At 39.2% G+C, this 25,655-nt stretch overlaps 1 protein-coding gene across 1 annotated transcript in view; it reads left to right on the top strand.

The window, feature by feature from the left end:
- LOC134149440 (protein spinster homolog 3-like) overlaps positions 1 to 16,927 on the top strand; it is a 29,808-nt gene extending 12,881 nt beyond the window's left edge. Inside the window, exons 9-12 of the mRNA XM_062592570.1 lie at positions 4,223 to 4,288; positions 12,840 to 12,938; positions 16,125 to 16,293; positions 16,795 to 16,927. Of these exons, the coding sequence (XP_062448554.1) occupies positions 4,223 to 4,288; positions 12,840 to 12,938; positions 16,125 to 16,292 (333 nt within the window). The 3' untranslated portion in view covers position 16,293; positions 16,795 to 16,927. The remainder of the gene's footprint in view (positions 1 to 4,222; positions 4,289 to 12,839; positions 12,939 to 16,124; positions 16,294 to 16,794) is intronic.
- The last annotated feature ends 8,728 nt before the right edge of the window (positions 16,928 to 25,655 follow it).

Genomic DNA, 25,655 nt, shown 5'->3' on the forward strand with positions numbered 1-25,655 from the left:
AGCATTTCTGCTTCTGAGAATAGGGCTTATTTAAAGAGATTTTCGTTTTGACTCCTCAGGAATGTGTATTCCTGTGGAAAAATGCCTTTTCACCAAAAAGCTAATGGACTTGTGTGTGCGTTTGTGTGTATATGTACACAAGCAAAATGTGAAATTGAGGATTATTTTTCATTTCAAGACCTAAGATCTAAGTGCCAAAAGAATTAGCCATTCTCTTTTTCTGCATTTTAGGTTCCCACATAGTCCTGCTCTGGGTGGGTTCTTTTGTCCGTTTTTGTCCCTAAAGGTGTAGCACACAATCTCAGCTACCTATTTAATTTAGCAGTATGTGTTAGATGAGTCAATCAGTATATCAGTTTTGGATGTCTCTTTTCCAAAATACACCTTTTATTAGAGCTAGTAAATTGAAATTTGTTCAAAATGCTTTTCTCCCTGCAAACAGCATTCTATCTTCAGGCGGTATGTTATTTGAGAGGAAATTCTGAACTGGATATGGACAACTGTCATCTTTAAATTTCTTTCCCAAGAGCAGACCAGCTGGTCTTTTAACCTGAGACTCTGCTATTTCATCTTTTGTTTGATTTGCTTGATTCAGGTGTTCCAACATAAAATATCAACAGCATGTAGTGGTAATAAATTGTATGTAATCTAAGCACATGTTTGCTCTAATATTTTTACCACTACAGCTGCCTAACTATTGCCTTCTCTGGCACCAGCCGTGCCTCTCTTCTCTTTCCAAACAAGATCTGACACTAGTCACACTAGTGTGAGAATTGGAGTGGCGTGCCAGCTGGTGCATCTAATTTGAAGGTCCCACTGAAGCAGATCTTTCATTTGTGTAGGACACTAGCAGGAGACCGGCTTTCCAGTCACTGTTTACTCAGGCACACTGATGTTAGCAGACCTTTCTCCATCACTTCACTGTGTGGCATCTATAGAGACAAAAAAATGTCTATGCATCAACTTGCAAAAACCGTAGTTCCTGCATGGTGCTTTCTACTGTCTAAGTGGCTAATGAAAGGCAACCATCAGTGGGTTTTCATCAGCTGTGGCCAAGGCTGGAAGAAATGTTTCGAAGCATGAGAATTCTCAAGTTAACATGGAAATACTGCAGGACTTCCAAGGTCTCTGTTGGGTAGGTGAACTGAAATGTCATGGGATCTCTCCTCTTTTGGGATCCATAGTTCTTGATTTCAAAGTTGGTCTTTGAAAAATATTCTGGCTTTGTTATCTCAGATGAGGGCTCTGCCTGTATCTGTTCCCCTCTCCAAAACAAGATGAAAGATGTGTACTCTCTGCAGTGCAGCAGATACTTCAGAAAATCGTAACTAAATCCTGGAAACCCTGGGCTATATTTAGTGTCAGTATAAACAGATTCATCTTTAATGGTAATACTGCATCAGGATACAGTCTTGCCCCGCAACTCGCCTTTGAAGAAAACATTCTGCAGCTGTTTTCTCTGACACACCTTTCTGGTGTGGTTCTTCTTGAAAAGACAGAAGTAGTTGATCAGGTAAGGTGCAGCCATGCTGACTACCTTCTTTTTGCCTAGGTATGTGACTGTTTAAAAACAGGAAGGGCATTTGGTGCCAACACTGGCTACAGTCTAATTCTCTATTCTCTTCATACTGGCTTTAGGAATGAATGTAAACCATTATCTACAACATAAAATGTTCTTAATATTTGAGACATTATTTTGATTGCATCCTTTGGAGACTATATTAGCTCTAAGTGTTCAGTCTGTTGAAAAAGTTGGTTGTCGTGGAGAAGGAGACAGCAATAAAATACGATGTTTCAATCTTTTCTGGGTACACTTAGGAGACTAGAACAGAATACCTTGACACAATTTGCAGATTGATATACTACCTTCTGAAAATGTCGAGTTAAATTTTTCTAGTCAACCTACAACTGCAATCTGCACAAGACCTAAGGGGAAAAAAAAGCTAACAAAGTTGTATCTCTCATGTTAAGACAATTCTGTATGACATAATTACTTTCTGCAGTATGAGGTCTTAGCCACAGAGTATCATATATATTTTTTAATCATGGATAACTTTTCATTAATTCCCGTTCGCTGGAACTTTCTAAGCTTAGAGCATACCTTGTTTCCTAAAGATGAATTTGACATTCTTCTCTCAGCACCAGGCATGACATGCTTTGTTCTTGGAAGTGTGTGGATATTAGATGATTTGGACAAATCCTGAAGAAAATGGAAAACCAGAAACAACACTTTAGAAGTGCTACGCATCATAAGTTCCTTGTAAGGGAGATAGACTAATCCCTCTTTTGGTCTGTAAAGACATGTAGTCATGTACTCTGTTGGTGGCATCTAGAAATAGTCTGTGACTCTTCAGAACCTTCTGCTCTAACCATTGTATTTGCACGCTTGTCAGATCTGAAATATTAGCTGGGATTCCAATCAATCTCTCTGTTCTTTGTCTCCTTCCTATTTCACTTTAGCTTGCAGTCTCTATTGCTAGCTATGGCACAATTGACAATATTAACATAAAGTTCATGCCATTATCCCTGTATAGTAAAATTCAACTGTGCTTCAGCCCTTGCTTATAATTCCCCTAGAAGTACTGCAGTACTGCTTTGACCACTCTACAGGCTGCAATTCTAAACTAAACAATGGCACATTTAAAGTTTCTTTGTATAGAATCAGAAGAAAAAGGAAAAGGCAAGGTCCTTGATGAATTTGGATCTTCCAGGAGAAATCAGAGAGTATTGCCTTGAGATAAGGTGGCGAAGGGCTAATATTTTCTAGTGGTTTGCGAGACTTGATGTTGGTGCTTATTGCGAGGTGGCTTGCCAATAAGCTGAATTGTGTAATCTCGCTGCCCATGTTAACAGACATGTTTCATTTTGTGTTTGGCCCAAAGCTCTGTAACGGAAGTGTGTCACTTGCTCTCCAGCTGACTGGCACGCTCAATCGTTTCTGTAGTCTACATGCTATTATTGCTACACTCATGGAATTGGAGAAGAATGATTGCATTCTGTCTCTGGCAAGGGCAAGGGCAGCCAAGGTCAAACGAGTGGGAAGAATTTGATAGGTATCCAGAAGGGTGCATAAATTCAAGAGCTAAAACATAGTCAAGGTCTATGTGAAACCAGTATTTGCTGTAAAACTTAACGAAACACAATTATAGGTGGGGGATAGATAAAGCTGAAATTAGAAAAAACTTGTATGAAGCATTTGGAGGAAAAGAAGTCTGGATAAAGGTCTGTACTCACATATGAATGAACATTACAGGCAAACAGGAGTTGAGGTAGGTATGACAGGAAGATGCAGTGATTTGGGAGAATCAGTACTACCCTTCTGAAAATGTCTGCTAGTTTGCCACTGTGACTCTTCTGAGGATTGTATTTTCATTAGCCAGATACAAGATTATGATAAAGGCCCTACCACAAAAATGCTGGCATCTATTGCTATAGTGGTGTATCTAGGCTATTTCCAAAGTGCCGCGCAACTTTGTGGCCTGTGTAGCTAAATAGATTCTGCCTCTAGAACCACTCCAGCTTAATAGCATAGCTTTCACGCTTTCTTCAAGTATTGATTAGCCTGTACAGCCTGCTCAAATCTATGTCTAGCAGTTGGCTGGGAGGGTTAATCTTTTCTAAGACCGCAGGTGTAGGAACTGTTGGGAGTCCTACTCCTTTTTCCTGATGACTGGGTCTCCATCTGTGATGAATTAGGGAATTCCCACAGGACACCAAGGTTTCCAGGCTGCCTGTCTCTAGGAGTCCATTTCACTTTGGAAGTTGCTCTTTGAAGGAGTACCAGCATTTGCACAGAGGTGTGCCATTGGTTTCATTTGGAAACCCAAGCAAAGGAAGATATCTGAGCACTCTTTAAACGTGAGCTGGGAGGTTTCCCTTCAGAGGCTCTTGGCTTTCTTTTCTTGGATTCGGCAGTTCACATTTGCATCCCATTTCAACTGTAATTACAGTTTATTTGGAAGGGTCATATCATGATTCCTATTTTGGCTCTTCTGCCTAGGATTTGTGACACAGAGCAACTCATATACCTTCCTTGGTTCCTTTTCCACCCATTTAAGGTGAAGACAGTGTTTGTAGGCATAGACAGAGCAGATGTTTAATATATAGAGATGGATGTGTATAACAACTCTCATTTAGACAAGCATAGTCAGTGAGTCTGCCACTGTCTTGCACTAAAGGTCAGTATAGTGTGTGCAGTCATTTCTTTCTTCTTTTTTGGCAGATTTTTATTGCATTTGGAGAACTGTTTTTATCTGTAAACTGGGCTGTTGTGACCGACATACTGTTGGTAAGTGCTTGTGAAACTATTTGCTTATTTCCAATTTTTCAACTTTTCACAACTTAATAATGTTCATAAATATGTATCTTGGTGACCTGAAGGACCTACTCCTTCTGGGAAGAGATCAGGGAATGCTTACTAAGAATACACATATTGGTACCCTGCTACTGTCGGGGATGTAATCAAGAGGTGTAGTGTATGCTGTGCAGACATACCAGTAACATTACAGATGTAGTAAAGTAGTAGTCCAAGCTCATTGTAAACTCAGAAATGAGATGTACTAAATTGGATGAAACTCATACAAGTGTAACTATCTAGTGCTTTTGTATTCCTACTGATCTGGGTTTTCTGTACAGCTCTATGTTGTTGGATGTCTACCAGAAAATGGACTGAACCAGAAAGATTTTCTGTCTATGTTTTGAGACTTTCTGTTTGTGCTCAAAGGTTTGGAAAGATGATCCAAATGAGAGGAATTCAATATTCTCCAAACCCAAGTTAGCGAATCTGTTACACTTCTTTATTCTGTGAACTATTAGTAAATTCCCTTACTGCAAACTACAGTGCAGAAAAATTCCAGCACTTTCAAGTCAAATTCATAAGTAGTGTTATGTTGTTGCCAAAGAGTTAGGCAAGCAGTGAAGCTTATGAGACTCTTGGGAGTTGCAGGAGTGACACCACAAGCCCAAAGACTAGCAGTGCATGTTTCATTTGAATTCTGTTATCAGCAGCTTTCTTTTGAAAGGAGTGATGTGAAAAGCATGCATCTTGTGGCACAATTAGTCCAGATATTGACAAGCAACTAGTTCCTTCTACTAATTTATCATTGCAAAGGTTTTTAGAGGCAATAATTTTTTTAATATCCTTGAAGAGGACATGTCTTGACATCAACAAAATATTTGGTAGCCTTTGGTTTGTGCTGTAGCTCCACAGTCATGTCCACAACATGGGACAGATATTGTTACACTAGCATGAGTTTCTACTTTACACAGATTACCAGTCTTGTGAAGTATTTTATATGAGATATTTCTGTAAAGTCATAGTACTAACAAGCTGAATAGTTTATCTGTTAAATAAAACATGGAAATAGTCTATTCTGTTCATATCTAGTAATCAAACTGCAGAAAGCTGATGTAAATACCAAAGCCAGAGTTACTAAAGTAATTGAGAGCCCTTTCATTACTACCCATGGACGTAAGACAAAATTTGTTTAAAATGACATATCTTTTTCTACAAAGAACAGAATAGTATAGCACAAATTAGACCTAACCTCTCTACTTTGGAGGATCTTCTTCTGTAAGATCATTTGGCAGGTAAGTGGGTATGATAGTAACTCAAAAGATTTCAAGCAGGATGCTCTCTGAGAGGGAGAGAGACTAGGGAAAGGTGTTGTATTGGCAAAATGCTGATGCACTTTCTATTAATAGCTGGAGAAGACAAAGTAGAGAAAATTGTTTAAAGCTACCAGGACAGGTGAGGGCAGACACAAGGTAAGGACAAAGCAAAATACAAATCTCTGATTGAGTTTCCCACCTTCAGGCTAGTTATGGAACACTAGTAGCCGAAAAGAGCCAAATCACATAAGCATCTTGTATTTTATGTAATAAATTTTTATTCCAAGGGAGTTCAAATCCATTTGCAAATTGCTATCACAGACTCTACTGTCATAATAAATCTTTCATGTAAGAACCTCAGTGAAAGCATTAGTATGTAGCACAACATGCAGTGATGCACAACAACATATTACAAGAGTTTAGGGCAGTAAAGAGAACTTGCAGGCCCTCCCTCAGAGTCTTAGCTCATGGCTCATGAGAAACATGGTTGCCCACAAGACTCTCATCGCTGCTTGCAACCACAGGAAAAGAGTTGCGAATGAGGTTGCTGTCACTAGCAACATTCTGTCAACCCAGAAAGTACAGCTTTCTCGGTTGATGAAGATGACATCGCTGAGTCAGGTTCGGTTGATTTAGAGTGCAGCAACTAAGGCTCAGGCAGCTCCTTCACACCATGGCTTTCTGAACCCAAACTGCAAAGTCTGCAAGAGCTGTGCTTTCCTTCAGTTCAGTGCCTTGGGTCTCAGCTTGTGTAGGAAAAGCTGCCTCATATTCCAGCATGTAAGAAATCTATTTTGGGTGTCATTACCATATCCTTGATACATGTAAATCTGTAAGAGGAGGAAGTTCTTGTCTCCTGAGTGACTGACATTCCTTCATTCGTATTTATTTTAGAAAATTGTATTTTTTTTTAGGTACAAACAATATTGTATCGGTTGGAACAAGTGGAAAGGTGAAAGGTTTGGCAGAGTACAGCTCTCCCCTCTGTAGTACTGTGTTCCCCATGAGCAAACGTGCACTTACCATCAATGTTTTTTGGGCTGGAACTGTTGAATTCTAAATGTTTAGGTTTTTTATCAGAAAAATGATGGCATTTACCTGAATTTGTGGATATCTGCTCCTTCAGTGACAGTCTTGCTCGGGAGTTCTATTTCATCCTGCTGAAAAACAGTGGGTTCAGTGTATTACTGCTATTACATTGACTGAAGGGTGCCATAGATAACGATAGTAATTTGTCTTTTTGCATTGTTTCCTGTGTGAACTGGTAGAATTTCTGATAATGTGGCTGGATTTGCAAATGCATGTTCTTATTCTGCCATGAAAATGACTTTTCTCTCCCCCCACATGGCACTGCTAACCAGACAATGTAGCTAGGAACTTATTTACCCTGCAACCTGTGGAGCTGAAGACAAAGAACGATGCTGGCTGAACGATAAGGACTTTCCTCCTTTGTGGCTAATACATCAAGATTCATTGGATGTAGCAACCTTTGTGCCCCTTATTCAGCTATAAACACGAAGGTGTCTACTGCACAACTGCAGTCATAACGTGCAAGTGGAGAGGTGCTGTAGCTGTCATAGTTACAATACTCTGGCTGTCAGGGAGGCTGTATGTGGAGTCTCCCATGTGAAATATGCTTACCATCTGTGAGGTACTGGGACTCTGTAGTTTAGGTTTTTGGCAGCTCAGACTGTAGGAAATGCTGGAACTGGAACCTGTAGGGCTGGGAAGGCTACTGACACGTCCCTGTCTTGTCTGGATGTGCCCTGGGAGGTGAAGAAGCATTTACCAGCCTGTCTGTTCCATCTGCTTTTTAGCTGACAGCTCTGTCACATAGTCTGCAGGAGGATCTCTAAGCCCTCCAGAGACAGCAGGACAGGGATTGCAAATTTTATCTGTTTAGGGCACCCTGCTTATCTGTCAAGGAGTCCAAACTGGAATCTCCTAGGAGATGACAGCGTGTAGGATGTCATCTGCATTACTGATGTGGTGTGGGTAACTGAGTGGTCACCTTGGGTAGGCAGGATGTTATGGCTGTTTCAGAGTCCCTGTTTGTGGGAGTGTTTGGTTTCTTCTGTTCCTAGTGAATCCTACAGTGCATTGAGCTCTTGCATATTGTTCCTGTTGTGCAGAATAGCCTGAATGGTAGCACAAGAAAAGTTTGTATGAGCCTAGTAAGTATAGGAAGCTTCCTTCCCTTCTATTTTTCTTGTTACAGCTTTGCTTCATGTGTCTCTTGTGGTTACAGATATGAGATATTAAATAAATGCAGTAACAATAAGAAAGTGGTGCAGGATGCTGAGCAGGCTAAAGCGCATTTATCCCCTCTGGTGCCTGCAATGCCCACAATATGTTAAATGCATAACAATATTTGATATGTATTTCTCAAACATAAATTGGTATTATCAACTAAAGAAAAGAAATCTGAGGCTAGGGCAGGTGATGTGATATCCTTGGGAAGCCAAGAACAGTTGCCAGGCTAGTAGTGTCTGTCATAGCAGGGTCTATTTCCCAAGGTTTCTACGGCAGTTTCTCTATCTCTCTTTCTGTAAAAGAGCCTGTCCCCAAAGTGTAGATTGCCCAGCTGACACTCCAGGCAAATTCTGAGAGAAAACAAAACTTGGGAAGACTGGATGTCTTCAGTCTTAACCCATGTGTACCGTGACCACAATGAGAAAGAGCTGTTGGAGTACACCTTCCTGTAGATGAATAGCATTTCAGCTCCCAGATTAACCAATCTCATATGACTGTGTTCTTAAACTGGCAGGAAAATGGATGCAATGTGATGACCACATGGCATGAAAGTGTTTTTCTGTAAGTGAACTCCCCAGATAGCCCTACTTTAAAATATTTTATTATTCTTTAAGCACTGTGTCTAAATATTCCTGATAAAAACCCATGTTTTCTGCATGGTTACAATTATCTACTTTGGAGACACTAGGAATGGGAAGGGATACAAGCTAGCTGTATGCCTGCAAAGTAAAAAGAGAGGTTGTGTCTTTCAATAAAACTGCTCTGTACAGGGTACTCCTACTGGCTGCAAAGATGCTGTTTTAAGTTGCTGAGTAATTCGTGTATCTGTGTTTGTGACCATTTCCTGTTAAGAGGGGCATTGCCAGTGTGGTTTTTTACTGATACTGGTTGCAATATAGGGTAAGCAGGACCAAAAGGCTCCCAGATAATGGAAGAAGTTATATGAGCTCTCAGGAAAGTCCCTTTCTGAAGAGAGGAAAACTGGCTGTATGCAAAAGGACATGTCACTGCTCATAGTTCTGTTTCTGGCATCCCAGCAAGGTGTAAGGCATGTTATTGCTTATAAAAGCCTGGCTGCAGGAAGGGTTTACTAGGCAGAGATCAGAGAAGAAATAGCCAAGTTGGCTGTAATTTGTGCTACTAATTGTTTTGGGTCAAATCTGTATGTTTTCTTTCTCATTTTAGACTGAATGCTCTGTTAAATCTAAATGGGATGTTTAGCCTCGCTTCCTTAGTAAAAAGGCTTACCACAATCTATGTCTGATTTCTCTTAAGTTTTGAAATCATGTATTTTAACCAAGTTTGATAGAGATGGAGATTTCAGGAAGACTTAAGTTCATACAGGCCTTGTGAAAACAGGAGACCTCACTGAGAAATATTATGCAAAGTAGCATCTCCTGGAAGAGCCTTGTTTTAGGGCCAGGCTGCAGTATATGCTCGTGTATTGTCCCGCATGACGGAAACTGGTGGGAATGGGTTTGTGAGAGAAAGACATACAGTATGAAAACCACAGTGAAGGAAAAAAGCTTGGCATGGTGCTTGGAGGGTGAGACATAAATCTTGCATTATTCTGTGCATGACTTTTTCTGAGAGTAATGACTATTAAGTGTTTTGGTTTCACATATGCTTCAACAAGAATGCACATCATGGTAGCTGGGGGCAGATGGGGGGGTTGCAAATGGGAAAATGAGGCAGTGCTGCTGAATCCTCTGTAAATCCATCTCTGAATGCAAATTTTTTACACTAATACAGCTTATTCTCATGCTTGCTTCTGCTTTGGTGCTACAAAGTTGTATTTTCAGTGTAGTTAAAATACTGAAACTTACTAGTATGTGTAAGTCCTGACAGCATATTTTTTGCTCAAAAGAGAAATTTTGCTTGAAACAGCAATTAACCTTGTTGTTTTGGACAATGTTGTTTCCTTACACATTGGAATGTGTAGGGCATTTAACTTAAGGCATAATAACCAAGGCAATTTTAACTTCCACTAGTGTATTTCCTTCTATTCTCCCTAAAGATGAGTAATTGATATTGCTGTTGAGATACTGGTGCATCTTAGTGATAGGTGAATATTTCCATACATAAAATTCTGAGACCTCTTTAAACATAAAGCATGATAATAAAACTGTAAGTTAAACATTAGAGCAGGATCCTTTCTTTTAAGCTCATCTTGTCAGGCATGTTAATGTTTTCTTTAAGGCAGCTACAAAGCCGCAATAACTTACATACTTTGAGTTTATCCCTTGGTAAAACACCAGCCACCTTTTAAATAGTGTATGATACACCATAAGGTAAAAACACCTTTGTTTTCATGAGAAGTGTATGAATAATTGATGGGTCTGTGCTGTTTGCCTGTCAGGATCTGTCTTGCTAGTGGCTTAAGTATGTGAACCCTTTTACGGAGCACGAGGAAGGTATAGAGACATTTCACAGACTTTGAGCGGTGGTGTTCAGATCAGTTTCCAAAAATCACAAGACTTTTTCTTCTGAAAGGAGGCAGGATTGTGTGAATTCCCCAAATCAAGCAGAAAAGCTTATTCCAGGGCTGGCTTTTCAGTGCTATTCTGTGTGACTGCAAGCATGGCTTCTTTAATTCTTTCCTTTATTATAAAGCAAAATCTCTTATTGTTCTATCAGAATTAAACTCTTGATCCATCCCAGTGTCCATCCTCAGAAGGGTTGAATATGACACTCAAGTAATTACTAGAGGGATAATAATTTTCTGTTAAACAAATTCAGTGAATCCCTTTAGTTTAGATATTTCTCTTAGGAATTAATTAGCCTTCATTTTTTTAATGCCTTGAGCCAGGACACTCAGATTTAAAGCCATACAAGAATAATGTGGATTTCTGTCAGTTCAGGTTTCCCAGATTGTGTCCTCTTCTGTTCATGTCAGTTACTGTATAAGAGAATGAAATCAAGAAGCTTCAATGCCAGAAAGAGGTTTTGCTTTCTGTGAAGAGAGCTCTTGTTGTTGATGCCAGCGACATCAATCCAGGCTGATGGCAGATAGTCTCTCAAATTCATCAAATTTATGATTTCTGGCTTACTCTTTAACTCCACTGACTTCAAGAGAAGAACTTATCAAAACCTACTTTTAAAAAAGGATTGAAGTGGCTGATAGCCAGGGTCAGGACAGTCAAGTAGTGAATGTCATAGAATATGTTTGTCAGAGCATTGTAATCCCGAAGTTCAAATACAGTGCTGATCCCTCTAGGAGGATGCCATTTTCCTGCCTTCTTAATTTCCAAATCAAGCAGGCAGCCCATGAAATGCCTGAACTCCCTTGAGGCCAGAACTTTATCTTCTGCAGACAACAGGATGCCATCAATGATATGGGAGATAAGACATGGCAGAGTGGCCTGCAAACTCTATATGAAGATGTGGTGGGTTCTTCCCTTCATTTTCTTTCTCAGGGATCTTTTAGACTTACTGTGGTTGGAGTCACATGTAGCAATAATACTGCCAGTGCTCAAATATCAATATTTTAAGCCCTTGGCCTAAGAATAAGGGAGAAGCATCACCAATCAGCACGCTGGTCTGTTGATTAAGGTACTTTATATCTGTAAAGTGGCAACAATCCTTTTAATAATCTACTACCTATTGTTCGTGTAACATGTAGGGTCTCGGTGGCAAACCCTGCAATTGCCAGAATGAATGGTCAAGGCTTGTGCTTTCAATAGCATTAAAACAGTCTGCTTGTGAACTAATCAGTGGCCACTCTAAGGCAAACAGTTGTCTGCCCTTGTGGAGCAAGATGTACTAATACATATGCTGCACCTCCCTGGAAGAGATGCTGGACAGATACGTAAGCGAATTACATGTGACTAACTTCATTTAGGTTGTCTGGGTGCTATGAAAACTCTATTGAGCATTTACCTGCACAAGGTGAACTCACACATGAGGGTAGTTAGTCTGAGACAGCTGTACCTGTTATAGGTTATCCATGTGGGTTTATGAAGATTTAAGTCTTTTTAGGCTTTTTGTATCAAGGAAGGACAGAGAAATGGGAGATCTTGGGAGTCTTTGATGTGAGCAAGGGGCAAGTGGTTGCAAAACAAAAGTAGGAAGGGTTAAAATTGTTTCCATCTCATTATTCTGACTCTGAATGCTTTGCCCATAAATGCATTATTGAAAGCGAAAAACACAAATTATATAGAATCGTACTGTACCTCCTCAGGCGCAGTTGATCTCCTTCAGCAGCACAGATTTAAAGCCCCTCTTATCCCCAAATGACCATATTCCGTTTCCTAAAATAGTGTGATGCTTTGCAGGGTGCACACACTACATCTTCTTCAACTCATTACTTAAACTACGTGCACTCAAAAGCACAGTTATTTTGAGGTATTGTTATAGTATAGTTACAGTAGCTTTCAGGTGTTATCCAGTAAGAAGCAACAAACTTCTATCATCAAAGTTGTCATCAAACCACAATCAACCATCTTCTGGTCTGGAAAGGTTGGTCCCCTCCATCTGTCTTCACGTGGTCTGGAAGGTCTCAGGTAATATCCTTTTAGCCATGGCAGCAACTTCAGGTACTGGGTGTCCCAAATCTCCCCCCAGTCTAGGCCAGGCCTGCTGACGCAGGGCCATGAGGATGTTTTGCTCAGAGGCTGGATCAATGCTGGATCTCCTTATTAGTAAACTAGTAAGACTTCAAGGGTTACTGACTGGACTTTTCCATTAACTGCATGGCCAAGAACATGCTGCAGCAAGCCTATGACTGGTAGCAAAGGCATCGTGTTTTTCACACTTTTTTGTCATTCCTCCTTTTCTGTTGTTTTCTTGAACACTTCTTTTTCTAAACAAAGCATCCAGTATGCTCTTTCTATCTCCAAACTTGCAAACAGTGTTTGAATACAAAGTAAATAAAGGTGAATGTATTAATCCCTCTTGAATGTCATATAAGTAGTTGCCCATTCATGAGACTCATTCTGCTAATGTTCATTCTTTTATGGATTTTTTCTTCGTTTCAGTATGTTGTGACACCAAAACGGCAGTCTACAGCTATAGCCGTGCAGATTTTGGTGAGCCATTTGCTGGGAGATGCAGGCAGCCCATATCTGATTGGGATTGTAAGTGAATTCTCTGCTTATCTGAGCTTTCTTTAGGGTAAAACTTTTAGAAACTGAAAGACAGTCTCTCACAGGGTTCTAGACAATTCCTTTTCAAAACTAGAAATTATTCAAGTTGTGATCTTGATACTGTAATAGAGAAGCAACATTTTTCTAAACACTTTTTTTTTCTGAATTCCTTGAATGCAACTGCTGGTTGTGTGACAGTGCAGGTATGTAGAATATAATCCTATACCTATATATACTGCAGTTTCATGCAGTGTGGAGAAATTTATTTTGATTGCAAATTTGCAAATTCATGAATTTTTTAAAGCATTATTTTTTGCAGTGACAGTTTCTTGGTTATTGTACTCAGATTTACACACTTTCTGCTAAGTTAGTGAGGAGTTTTGTGGAAATTAATCAAATACCATTTTATATATTGAAAACTAAATTCTAAGTTAAAATCTTTAGGTATGAAATCTTGTAATTGCTTAATACTTATTGAAAATGAAAACTGGAACAAGAATAACATCAATGGTTGCCATTTGATACTACTTGGCATTCCAAGCTCTGGTCTCAAATTACCTTAAACTTTATAATTTGGGACCTAAACTTCACATCTAGAGTGTTAAGCTGTGATTGTTTTAATTATTTAAGGTGACCTGAACTATATGAGACTAAGAAAAAAAGGGAAGAGATTTCATATGCTTCCCAAAATAATAAACAAATTTAATGGATAAAGTGGGATGCCATTTAAAAATTTCATTGGAATATGCTCTGAAAATACCGTATGAATTATCTTTTAAATACTAGTTTTATTTTTAATGTATTCAAGCCTTTGAAAATTCCACTGATATGCAACAATATTTACATGATTAAATTTGTTAATCTCTGAACTTTATGAAGCTGTTCGGCTTCTGCACACTTAATATCTTTGAGACTAACTTTATGTTAATTTTAGCTTTGGAATTCCTGGAGAAGATCAAGTTATGAGATGCAGTGGTTGGTCATATATCTTGCCAAACAGATTCAAATTCTAGAATATGACTGCTTTTTAAAATGAACTACACCCCTACCCACTGAGATTTTGCAACTTAAAAACTAAAAGTTCTCTGTCAGAGGCCTGATGAGTCTGGACTGTAAGAGTCTCTATGAAACCATGCAACTCCTAGGTGAAGAATAGCAGTATTTAATTCAATATTTATAAGATTCTTAATACAAATAAACAAGGCAGAGTTAAGAGTTTTTACACGATCTCAGCATTACCTTTTTCCAGTTTAAAAGCTGAATTGTGAAACCCAAATACTGAAACAGATTAAGTGACTGTTACTTGGGGCCTTCTGGCCTGAAGTTTTTGTAGTAAGTCAAGTAACAAACATTTCTTTTTAAGAGCAGAGAAGTAACGATATCCCTCTATTTAGTCTTTGTTGTCCAACTTACGCTATGTGATGGTAGCATCTTCCTGGCAAAGCCAGGTTCCAGGATTTCCAAGTTGCTCAGGACCCAATTTCCTTGCCTTTGCTGCCTTTCCTTGATCTGAGATGCTACTGGACAAAGTAGCCTAGGGCTGTCATCTCTTTGTAGTTCATCTTTGCTTTCATTCCATGATGATACCTCTCAGTATTGTTTCTTTCTTTCATTATTTTTAATTGAAGAGCTGGCAATTCTGCATACAGTAGATAACCAATCACCCACATTGATTTTTCTCCTTCACTGGGCATGGGGGAGAGAGTAAGTCTTTTTTTTTTTTTTTTTTTTTTTTTTTTCCTGCACACAGTAACACAGTAACTGTGTGCAGGTGCTTCTGTATAGAGTACCTCGTAGGCAGCTGCCTTAAATAGCAGCTAATTGAAAAGTGTGAAGACAAAAAACAGTTAGTCATGGTATATACCAATGAGATTATCCTCACATAACCTTGCAACTTTGCAAAGAACAGAGACAAAAAGTCCGGGAATGAACCTGTAGTACGTCCAAGTGGGGTCCTGTGCGATAAGCAGAACGTTGTGCTCTGCAATGCTTCTGTGAACCAGTAGAGCAAATGTAGCTATTGCTTAAACACTGCATCTTCTGCATTCTGCATTCTGCAGTTGTTTACTAACCTCCTTCAGATAACCCCTTAGCTTAAAAGCTGTCTGGAGATTCAGTGAATAGTCTTCCTCAGAGTCTGGTTTTTTCACTTTGAGCTCTAGAGATTTCCCTGCTGAGCATTTTAAAATTAAATGCATTTGGTTTGCATTTTGGCCATTTTACTTGCTGTAGTCCCTAGGTACCCATTTAGAGTTGATCTTGTTCTTATCTGCCTAAGACTGTCATAAATAATCATATTAGACCAAGCAAAGGTTGAAGAGTCTCATATTTGTGTATTTCAAGTCACGTAGCATATTGTAACTACCAGGGACAAATGTGGAATAAAAATTGCTACATTCAATGTTCATCTTTTGGTTTTATACTAAAATAAGATTTTAATTTCATGGATTAAGTTTTGAATCTTACTGTTTTTCTTGAAATCAGCTTATCCTTCTGTCTACAAAAATAAAGTTAATGTGGATCATTTATAGATTTTACAATCTCATCCTACAGCCAGTGCAAAAAGCAGCTGCCTCATTTCTTCTTCTTCCCAATTTCTCATAATGTCACTCCACGATGCCTCAAATGCCTTTTTGGCTCAAAAGCAGACTCCAGTCTTGTCTCCGAAATCAATTTCCAAGTCTTCCCTTTTTTAATGAGTGTTGTTGCTTGTGCCTGTAACTGATGCCAGTTCCTTGTTTCTATCCATTTGATGCTGATTAGGGATGTATTGATAGAGTTATCAAATAACATCAAAAATTATAATAATTATTGCCAAATGTTAAATCTGCTCTATGCTGGCTAGAAAATGGTAAAAGCTCATGCTTACTGGTCAGAAGAAAAAGCAGAAAAGCAGAGCAGTCTGAAAGCATCAAAAGGCCATGGTTGCAATACCTCCAGCTCCTGTGACTAGAGGCACTGAAGATAGAAAAGAAGATGAAATTCCTAGATCAAATGGAAGCTAATCGGTGGAGAAGTATAGATGTCCTGGGTACCAGGTTTGACAAACACTGGACGCAGGCTTTCCTTCCCTGTCAGCCCAGTTTTGTTCTTTTTAATGACCACACAGTAAACAGTCTGCTTAAACCCAAAGGATGGTGTTACTGCAGATAAATGACAGCCTTGTTCCCCCTCTAGATCTCTAACGCTATTCAGGCCAACAATGCTGACTCATTCCAGTGGAGTTTCTGGAGCCTGCAGTACAGCTTCATCATGTGCGTGTTTGTTGGTGTCTTTGGAGGAAGTTTTTTCCTCCTAACATCTTTCTACATTGAGGAAGATCGTAAGGAAGCAGCGCAGCTTTGAGGTTTCTATACATCTTTATAACTTTTAAACCTGTATCTGATTGTTTTCTGCTTGTCCACTAGCCAAGGTATGACTCTATAAATTTACAACACAAATGTTCATAGTGCCACATAATGCCACAATAGTTTCTATATGCAATAAACGCGAAACTCCAGCCGAAGTCTCAGATTAAGCAAAACAGAGCCAACGAGACTTTGCAAAACACACGGAGATCAGGGTAGTGTTATTAGTGACACCTTCACAATGCTGCAGTATATGGGGATAACAAAATAGCTTTACTGTAATCAATGCACCATTAAAGACTTCATGGAAGGTGTGAGTCTTCCTCTACTCTAGTCTTACTGAGTTGAGTAGAACCATTCCTAACTCTCTGTAATACTTCTCCCTTTTGCTTGAAAGAAGTCATATTCAGAATGACAGAAAATATGCTGAATTGGATGGAACAGTATCGTTAATAGCCTGGATTCATACAGCTTCCTTCTGCTCTGACTTGGTTTTTTAGGTACCAGGAATGAAGGCTGTCTTTCAAAGAAAGATGAACTCCGGGGCAAGATACGTGAAGAAGAAAAGAACCTCCTCCTCTTTTTCTTTCCTTTTGCTTAATGAGATACAGTTAGAGAAAAGGCCAAATAACAATTCCTCCATATGGCAGAAAAACCTGCATACTGATTTTTTTGGATACTTTTGATTGTGAGTCAAAAATTACTACTGAAGTGGCATATGGCAACGCTCCCTGCATCTGCGAAACAGGCGTGAATATGCTGGGGAGCTGGGGAGCTCCAGAAGGCAGTGTATAGAGCTGTCACAGGCATGACTGTTAACCTAAACAAGACAGTAGCATTTAAGGCAGAATAACTAGTGAAGATTAGGATGGGAGGCCTATGAATTCTCAGCAGGGTAAGATTTGCCTTTAGATTTTGGAAAATGTGGATAGTACAAGCAATATTTTCAGTTGTCTGAAATGACCAAGAGAGATTAAGGCAGAGATTAGTCAAGGTCAGTGCCAGATCTGAGAGTGGAGAGTTGTCATAACTCTACATGTAATATGTTAATGGCTTCTTTATAATACTTTGAGGCTCTTCAGTGCATTGCCAGGCCTTGGATAAGTATCTTTGTAGAGGAGAGAACAGTGGTAGCTCTAAAACCACTTGAATATAACTATCCAGTCAAACTCTTATATCTAAAGAGCCTAAGACTTTGGATATAGTATCTATTGTTATAATACCATGCCAGGTGCCAAGTATGACATGATTATTTTGGCCCATTTTCATTGTCTGTGGTGGTGTGGTTTCTAGCACTGCCCTAACACCAAAGTCTGAGGAAGATATTAGCAAGTGCAAGTACTGTGAATTCTACCTGATTCTCCCAGTAAGCCATAAGGATCATAAAGCACAATATTCTTCTAACGAGTGTGACTAATATCATTATAAATAGCGTAATATAGCAACTGCAGGTTTTTTGTTCTCTCTCACATTTTTTTTGAAATCTATTCTGAAATCTGACTTAAACCCTGATACTCAAATTTGGCCAGAACTTAGGTCATTATGGAAAATAATAGAGAAGTTTTTTTGTGATACTTCAATGAGAATGTAAGAATTACCTGAAAAATAAAACCTAGTATTCTGAAAGATTGAGCAGCTCTTTCTGGTTGTACAAGGTAGCCAAAGCCATTATACTATTGTCTTTTTGGAAGTTCATGTGTTGCCCGAGGGCCCACATCCAGTAAGGAATTCCCAATACTCGATGTGGACACATCAGCTTGTATAGGTCCTACATGCTTTCCTTAACATTTTTTTCAGACTATTTTTTAAGCTACTTGGTAGCAATGTTTGGATTGAAACCTCTCACCTATATTCGGCAGACCTGATGAAACGTGTAACATGCAAGAACAATTCACGTGGCACCAGTCTCATTGCTCTTAACACAGTGGCTCATTGTGCAATGACTTTGGGAGGCCTGATGTCAGTCTTTAAGGCCTCCTAAACTCTCTACACTTTTCAGATTGGAGTTGTAAGAGTCTGAAATTCATCTGGTACACTGTTACTGTGCTGTTTGAAAATAATCCAAATCACTCTGGCAAACTGCTACTTGCTGAAGAAGCTAAACTATGAGGGGAAGTGAAATTCACTGATGTCACATGTTGTACAACAATGTCTTAACTAGATAGAATTTATTTTTGCATCACTTTTATGCCCAGAAAGTGATGGAAGAGTTCAGTGACAGGGGCACATCAATATTTGAGGCCATAAAGTAGTTTGCATTTCATTTAATTCTATGATCTCTGCAGGTGAATACTTAGGGCAAGATCCTTTCTTTGTATTTTATTAAAATTTCTGGGAAGCTGAATATAAGCTCACTGCTATAAAGATTTGCATTGTACTTCAAGTCTATTGTACAGGGCATGTACATATGTATATGTATGGCCTAATTATGAAATTGGGGATATTGGTATTAGCTAATGATTTGTTTCTGGTAAAGAATTCATTTTGTAAGGTAACCTGATATAACGAAAGGTGTTCAACTTAGATCCACGGAGCTCCACATCAGTAACAGAATCACAAGATTCTATCTCCGTGTTGCCAAACTGTAGAGATAAAGGTTACAACTTCTAAATTCACTGACAGCTGCAAACCAGATGTCCCCAACACCACATCTGATTCCTTAAAACACAGGCAGGCATTTCTCTCAACCTTGAGAATTATTTTTCCTGTTAGTTGGCTGTGGCGGAATTTAAGCAGCTTGGCAATACTTCTCTATTGGCAGATTTATGATTTGTCCTGTAAATAGATGATTTATTTCTCACATTTGTTAAATCAGCATTAAACTCTTTGTAAAAAAAAATAAAAACCTGTATTTGGAATACTGCAGAGGCACTCATTTGGCATATGAGCAAGAGATGCCAAATGCTGTTCTGTAGATGGTACATAAAGTCCTTGACAAACTCATTCCAACTCCTACTTTTGCTATTTGGAGAGATGTAAGTGAACTAGTCAGCATGACCCTGCTATTTTCTAGACAGTGACTAGGGCCATGCTGACTAGTTCACTCACATCTTTCCAAATGCTTCTCTGTTTTCTTTTAATGTAAGGGGAGAGGATTTTTATTTGTGTTAGTTTTTTTTCCCCCTCATTTAGCAAGACTAACCAGCCAAGAGGCTGGATGCTCTGAGCTATGCCTGGGCCTCCCTGGAATCGCACAGTCCTCTGACTTGATCAGAACTGTTGACTCTGAGGTCTTGCAAAGGTGCAGTGACAGTGTGACACAGTCTGGGGGGGGGGGAAGGGGGGGACACAGGACTCTTCCTCCAAAGCAGGGAAACTGTTTCCATCATCCAGAATTTTTATGAGGTATTTAACTTTTCTCATATTTTTCTTGCATATTTGCCTGACCAGCTCTTCACTGTCTTTCTTCTTGGTCAGCAGATGAAATATTAAATGAGAATGTAACCTCCTCAATAGAATATATAAAAGCAGTAGAATTGCTTAAAACTTTCTGCAGATCTTGAATTTGTTTCTCAGTCGGCAGCATGAAGGGGGCAGTGCAACAGTCTCTCAGTGCTGGAGGGAGCTGTGGTGCATTTTAGCTATTTAAGATATGAGGCTTTTTGCACGCCATTGAAGTCCTGTATTAGAGAAAGTCACTGAGTCCTGTCACACAGTCAGTGAAGGAACGAAAGTTCTCTTTAGGAGTTAATTAAAATACCAGGTGCTTTCTGTGGTTCAAACTGTTGAGAACGAAACAAAAATAAGTGGTTTAAAGAAGCTTATTTAATTTGCAGCTCTGTCTAGATTGGAAAGAGCTGCTGCTGGAAGCTGACAGTTATTAAGACAGTTTATTCTGCAGTATTCAAGCCACTTGGAATTTGTGTGACTGGCAGCACAAGGTTTGTGGGAAGACACACTTTGTCCCTTGTATCAAACAAATGACAGTTGAACAAGTTAACAGAGCTGTTGCATGTTCTGTAAATGTTCATATTTTCACCTCCTGCCTTTACCAGTCTTTCCTTGTCTTTTCCAGCTAAATAGTGGGCAAAGGGCACTTTGGAACTGCTCCAAAAGGTATGGGTTTGTAAGTCTACTCAAGTAATGAATTTTGATCTTTTTCTCTTCTTCCCCTTCCATCAGTCCCAAAGCAGGGATATGGGATGGGAGTGGTACTGCCATTTTGTGCTGTTCTTTTTTTTTTTTTTTTTTTTTTTAAGGAAACATTAGAACTCTGCATAACAATTGCCTTCAAAATCGTGATTACTTCTGGCTTCTGCTAAATGCCTGACATATAAAGACATATCTAAGATACATAGTACTGTTATATGTAGGTACTTCTCTATAGTGATTCATTCCACCAGACAGGATGCTGATGTGCGAGCGTGCTATCAGCAGAATATTAATTTTCAAAAATTTCTCATATAACTTTTTCTTTCTCTCTCTAGCCCCTCTCCAAGCAAATAGCCCTGTGCACTGCTCCTGAAAAGGGTTTCACAGCGCCTAAAAAATCTTTCTGCGCTGACTGGAGATGTGCAGATGGCACACTATGGCTTTCCAGGCTGTGGATTTATACATTCTGTCTAGGCTGCTCACTTCTAAGAAGATCTTGTGTTTAATTCCTCTTTGCCCTAATCACTCATGCAGGTGAATTGTCTTTTGCAAAATAATTTTGCAGACTAACTGTGATCTTTTATAAAGCTACTGATGTACCCATATGTGTCAAAAGCATCCTTTAGCTTAGAAGACAGAGCTCAGGGTTGCTGCTGCCATTGTGAAGGACCTGTGCTGAGGCAGGATTACTTGTGCGTGTACCATCCCTGATGGCTGTTCTACTAACTCCCTCTTAACCTCCACTGAAGAAGACTTCATCACCTTCATAAGTGGCCTCTTTCAGTACTCCATTACTGAAGAATTGGCAGTTTCCCCTGTACTATCTTAAGTAAAATATTCTGTTGCAGAAGAACTGGCTGCATGCTGTCCTGCTGTCCTCCCTAGCATTTGTCTTCCCTGCTACTTCCTGCACTCTGTAGTCACTAGAGATTCACCTAGTGACTTTATTCATCACTATATATGTCCTTTTAGTTCAGAAAGTACAGACTGATTAACTGATTCCTGTTTGGAAAAAAAAAAAAACTAAAGGAAACAGACGCTGTCCTGAGAATGGCATAAAATGAGTACAGAAAGGCCAGATCAGCCAATTTATGCTATAGCTGATTTAAGCTTTTCTGTAGTAGTAGATGTATCATCTTTGCTTTTGCACTTTCACCTCCTCGCATTAAAATGTTGATGGAGTGTCTATTAAAACAGATTTTGAAATAACTAAGAATCCTAGAAGTCCTCCATAAACCCAAAGCTTTTATGGCAAAACTTTTCTTCAAAAAGTTTTAAACGTGTTGCTTTGCAAGCATCATTCACTTTTCAGGCCTCCTTCTTTCTAGTACTGAGTTCTCCTACTGTGCCTGCAATAACGCTAATTAGTGCTGACTGTGAGGGTGGCTAACTTGGACACTCCTTCTCCTAGGATCCAGAGAGAATTCATCTACTCCCTCGATGTAGGCAAAAAAAGTGATGAAACAAAAATGTTTTGGGGTCCCTGCCAAGTTGTGTTGGCATTCAAGTAGATGGTACTGGCTGCATTTCAAAACAAGCCAGCAGTGGGTTCATCTGAGTTCTCTTACAATTATCTTCATTGTAATCCAATAAAGTCTTGGAGAAGTTCTCAGGAAGCTTTTGTTTATATTGGAAACAAAGGCTGATACGGAAAGACTCTTGCTTCTGATGTTATATAGCTGATCAAAATTGCATTGATTTCACTTTATGTAATTAAGTGTTTGCATAAAAGTTTTGTTTTTAATATGTAAATTGACTACTTATTCTGCAGTAATAAAATGGCTGTAATTTTGAGAGATTAATGAAAGTGTTGAATCCCACTGTAGAAGTAATCCTTTGTAAATGCACTGTTAAATGTATACAGAATTAGAAATGCAATTGAATTTCAGTAGGCTTAACCCTGCCAATAGAGTTAGAACAAGACTCAAGCAATGTACATTGTCTCCATCACGATGCCGTACGATGCACAAGTCTGACCTGTATAGGACTTGGCTGATGCTGTGGTACTTGATATGACTTTGCTCATATACTGTGATGCTTTTATTCCTGCATTTAATATTTTCTGTAGTGTTATGAAAAATGCCTTTAAATGGAGCTGAAAGGTAAATTCATGCATTCATGTATGCAGGTATAATTTTCTTTTCAGTGTTTAATGTGCTGGGCAGTAGCTTGAAACTGATACAAAAAGGATAAAGGTTAGCATTTTTGCAAGAATTGACTTCAAGCTAGCTATTTAATTCCACCATAACATGTCCTGCCAAGTGGTCTGATTCTTTTCTTTCTTTTCCTTTTTCAAAGAGCCTCACATCCCTCTGTTCCTAATGAAGGCAGTCTGAGCAGCTGTGTGTTCAACACTCAAGAAAATCAGGCCATTTACTTAAAGACTTAATTATGGGTTTAGGAGCTTAATCTTAGGCACATAATTCTGAAATATTTGTTGCAGGCATGTTTTTTTCATGAATATCTCTGTCCTGCTGAATGAAAACATCACTTAGGGAAATGCAGGTCTGTGAGTACTTCTTAATATTCCATTTGTAAGTGTTGCAACTATTAACTGCTTTATGGTTTTTGCCATGATATGATAGTTTGTTTTCAGTGAATTAACTTGTTCAGTGTATACTGGTAACCCCTTGCAGAGAAGTCACTGGACCTGCAGTACATCAGAGCTGGCAGCAGAGCTGTAGCAGGAGAGAACACGAATTGAAAGAGAACACCTAAGTTCTTCCACAAGGTCCTGCTGAGCGTATTTCCTCAGCAGAACCAGGTGAAAAGATGCTTCTTCAACCCATTTGGATAATGCTGTGGATTCATTGGTATAAAAATAAAATGTAGATTAGACTGCAAAGGAAAAGCCTACCCATCTCTGCTTTTTATGGGCATTGTAGGAAGACAACCACATCATATGACGTAAGAGACACATGTGGGTATGCACATAGAGGTGAACAAGAAATGTGATACCTGAAAAATGCTGGTAAAGCACTTTGAATCTAGTTCCTTTTACTAAACGTATTAGTCTGTTTTTTATGTTAGGAACAGCTAGAGATGGTAACCTAGAGCATGTAATTGGCAGTTAGATAGTGTTTAAGCAATATCTTATCATAGAAAATTTTGTTAATGGTCAAACTTTTTGTCACAGTAGCCAATGCAAATCAGCAATTTCTCCCAGGCCTCCCTCCAATTAATCTGGACAACATAAAACAATTCAATAGGAATTATGTGGTAAACTCTTGAGCAAGTGAATTATTTTTCTTTGCCCCTTTATTTGCCTGTAAGTCATGGAAGACAGAGCTACTTGCCTGATCCATAAAGTGAGGAGGCACAGCTCCTAAAGAAAATTGCAATTGAGTTCTATCTTTAGAAATGTTTTAATTGGGTATGCATATCTCCAACCTATTAACCTGGTCACACTGCACAGTCTGATCTTCCTCTAATAGCATGTGATTAAATGTGATTCATCATCATACCTGCTAAGCACATGCAAGTGGGAGAATGTCGTGAGGGAAGCAGATGCAGTTATTTTCATACCAGCTGCTTTCTCCTGTAAATTTAGTTTATATCGTTAAACGCTGTCATGTTGTCTTAGGAGTTCTGTGTCTCCTAACTTAGTGCAATGACTAATGCTCTTTGTTGCACTTTACCAGAGGCTCAAAGTGCTGCTGGAAATATCATCCTAATAGCCTTCAACCTGTATTTCTGTTGGCCCTGGAGAGCTAGGGTTAAAACTTACTTGGCAAGGTTATGAAGTAGCCAAAACTTCAAAAGTAGCTTGAGTCAGCATTTAACAGAGGAGCTGTAATGTCTGATTTCCAAGAAGTACCTGCATATGTTGAATGTGTTGTGTATGCTGAAAGGCAACAGAGATTGCCAGAGAGCCAGTTAGTTCAAGCTGTTTGTGTTTCTTTTCCAGTCAGGCTTCGCTCCATCCCATCCACCTCTAGCCAAAAGCTGTCACAAAGGATAACATTATCTTTTATCTTCAGGCTTCCCTCCCGTCAGAGATGCCTCGCTCTTCAGATTTCATGTGAGAAAAGGTAAAAGTGCTTGATGAGCACACAGGCAAGAAGTATCTCACCCTACTGTAGGAATGTAACTTTGCTTTTGCTGCCTCTTGAGCATTGGAGCCATGGCTGAAGAAGAGCAATTACTGCAGCCAAGGTGTGCCAAGAGCCTAAAACGAAGTTGTCATCAGCGCGAAGGTGAGACCCATCAGCAGACAGGCCAGTGAAGAGCTGATACTCAGCAAAGACGTGAGTCAGATGGAGAGAGGGCTGGCAGGTGTTCAGAGAAAGCAATCGAGCAGGAAGGCAGGAAGCAGCTGGCAGTGTAGGAAAAAATGAGTAGTAATGGGAAAGAACAGGAGGAGGATTGGGGGAATGAGAAGTGTCCTTGTTTATGCACTGACATCGAACATCCCATCCAGCAACAATGATTTCAATGAAATGTCCAAATTGTTTTGTTTCTTTAAGGGATTTATTTTAATTCTTCACTAACATAGGAGATATATGTGCATTTCCCCTTCCAGCATCTTCCTCTTTTAATTGGATTAATTTTAGCATCACCCCATGGGCTCTTTAATTCTTCATTCTGAATCTTCTGTGTGAGGTTGTCTCACCAGATCCAATCAGGTATTTTTCATTGCTCAATAGCAGAGAGGAAATGAATTTTCCTGATGAGAGGAAAGGCACAATGAATAGCTTGATTCTCCTCCCCAATGCCGTTTGCATTCAATTTTGTGCTGTAAATGAAGTCAATATTTTCCTGGGTCAGAGGTGGCTAATTATTCATAGCACTTTCATTTCCAGCAGTCATCATATCCTTGCCAATCATCATTGTAACTATTTTGTGTTTGACTTACTTTGCATTGCTCTGAGGCTTGCAAGTCTAGCTGCTATCCAAACTTGTACTATTATTTGTTGCTTTGCAGCAGATTTTCCTGGGCTAGTGCCAGTAATTCTCTTGGCTTCTGAAGACAGACTGACAAGAAGACTTTGGCATCAGTATTTTTGGTTTCTCTGATCTTATAAGATCATGTCTGTTTTTAAAAATGAAATGAGAAGGAGGAAGGAATATAGCACTCAGTTCATTTGTAAAGTGGCAAAAGAAAGAAAAAATAGTATTTTACTGAGATGGGTTTCTGTCATTATGTCATCCTTTCTTTTTTTTTTTCTTTTTTTTTCTTTTCTCTCTCTCTCTCTTTTTTTTTTTTTTTTTTTTTTAATTACAATTGAACCCAAAGCCCAAGAAAGTGTATTAGCGAAGGTGTAGCTAG

Source organism: Rhea pennata, chromosome 20 (assembly GCF_028389875.1).
Source record: "Rhea pennata isolate bPtePen1 chromosome 20, bPtePen1.pri, whole genome shotgun sequence".
In the NCBI taxonomy this organism is placed as follows: Eukaryota; Metazoa; Chordata; class Aves; order Rheiformes; family Rheidae; genus Rhea; species Rhea pennata.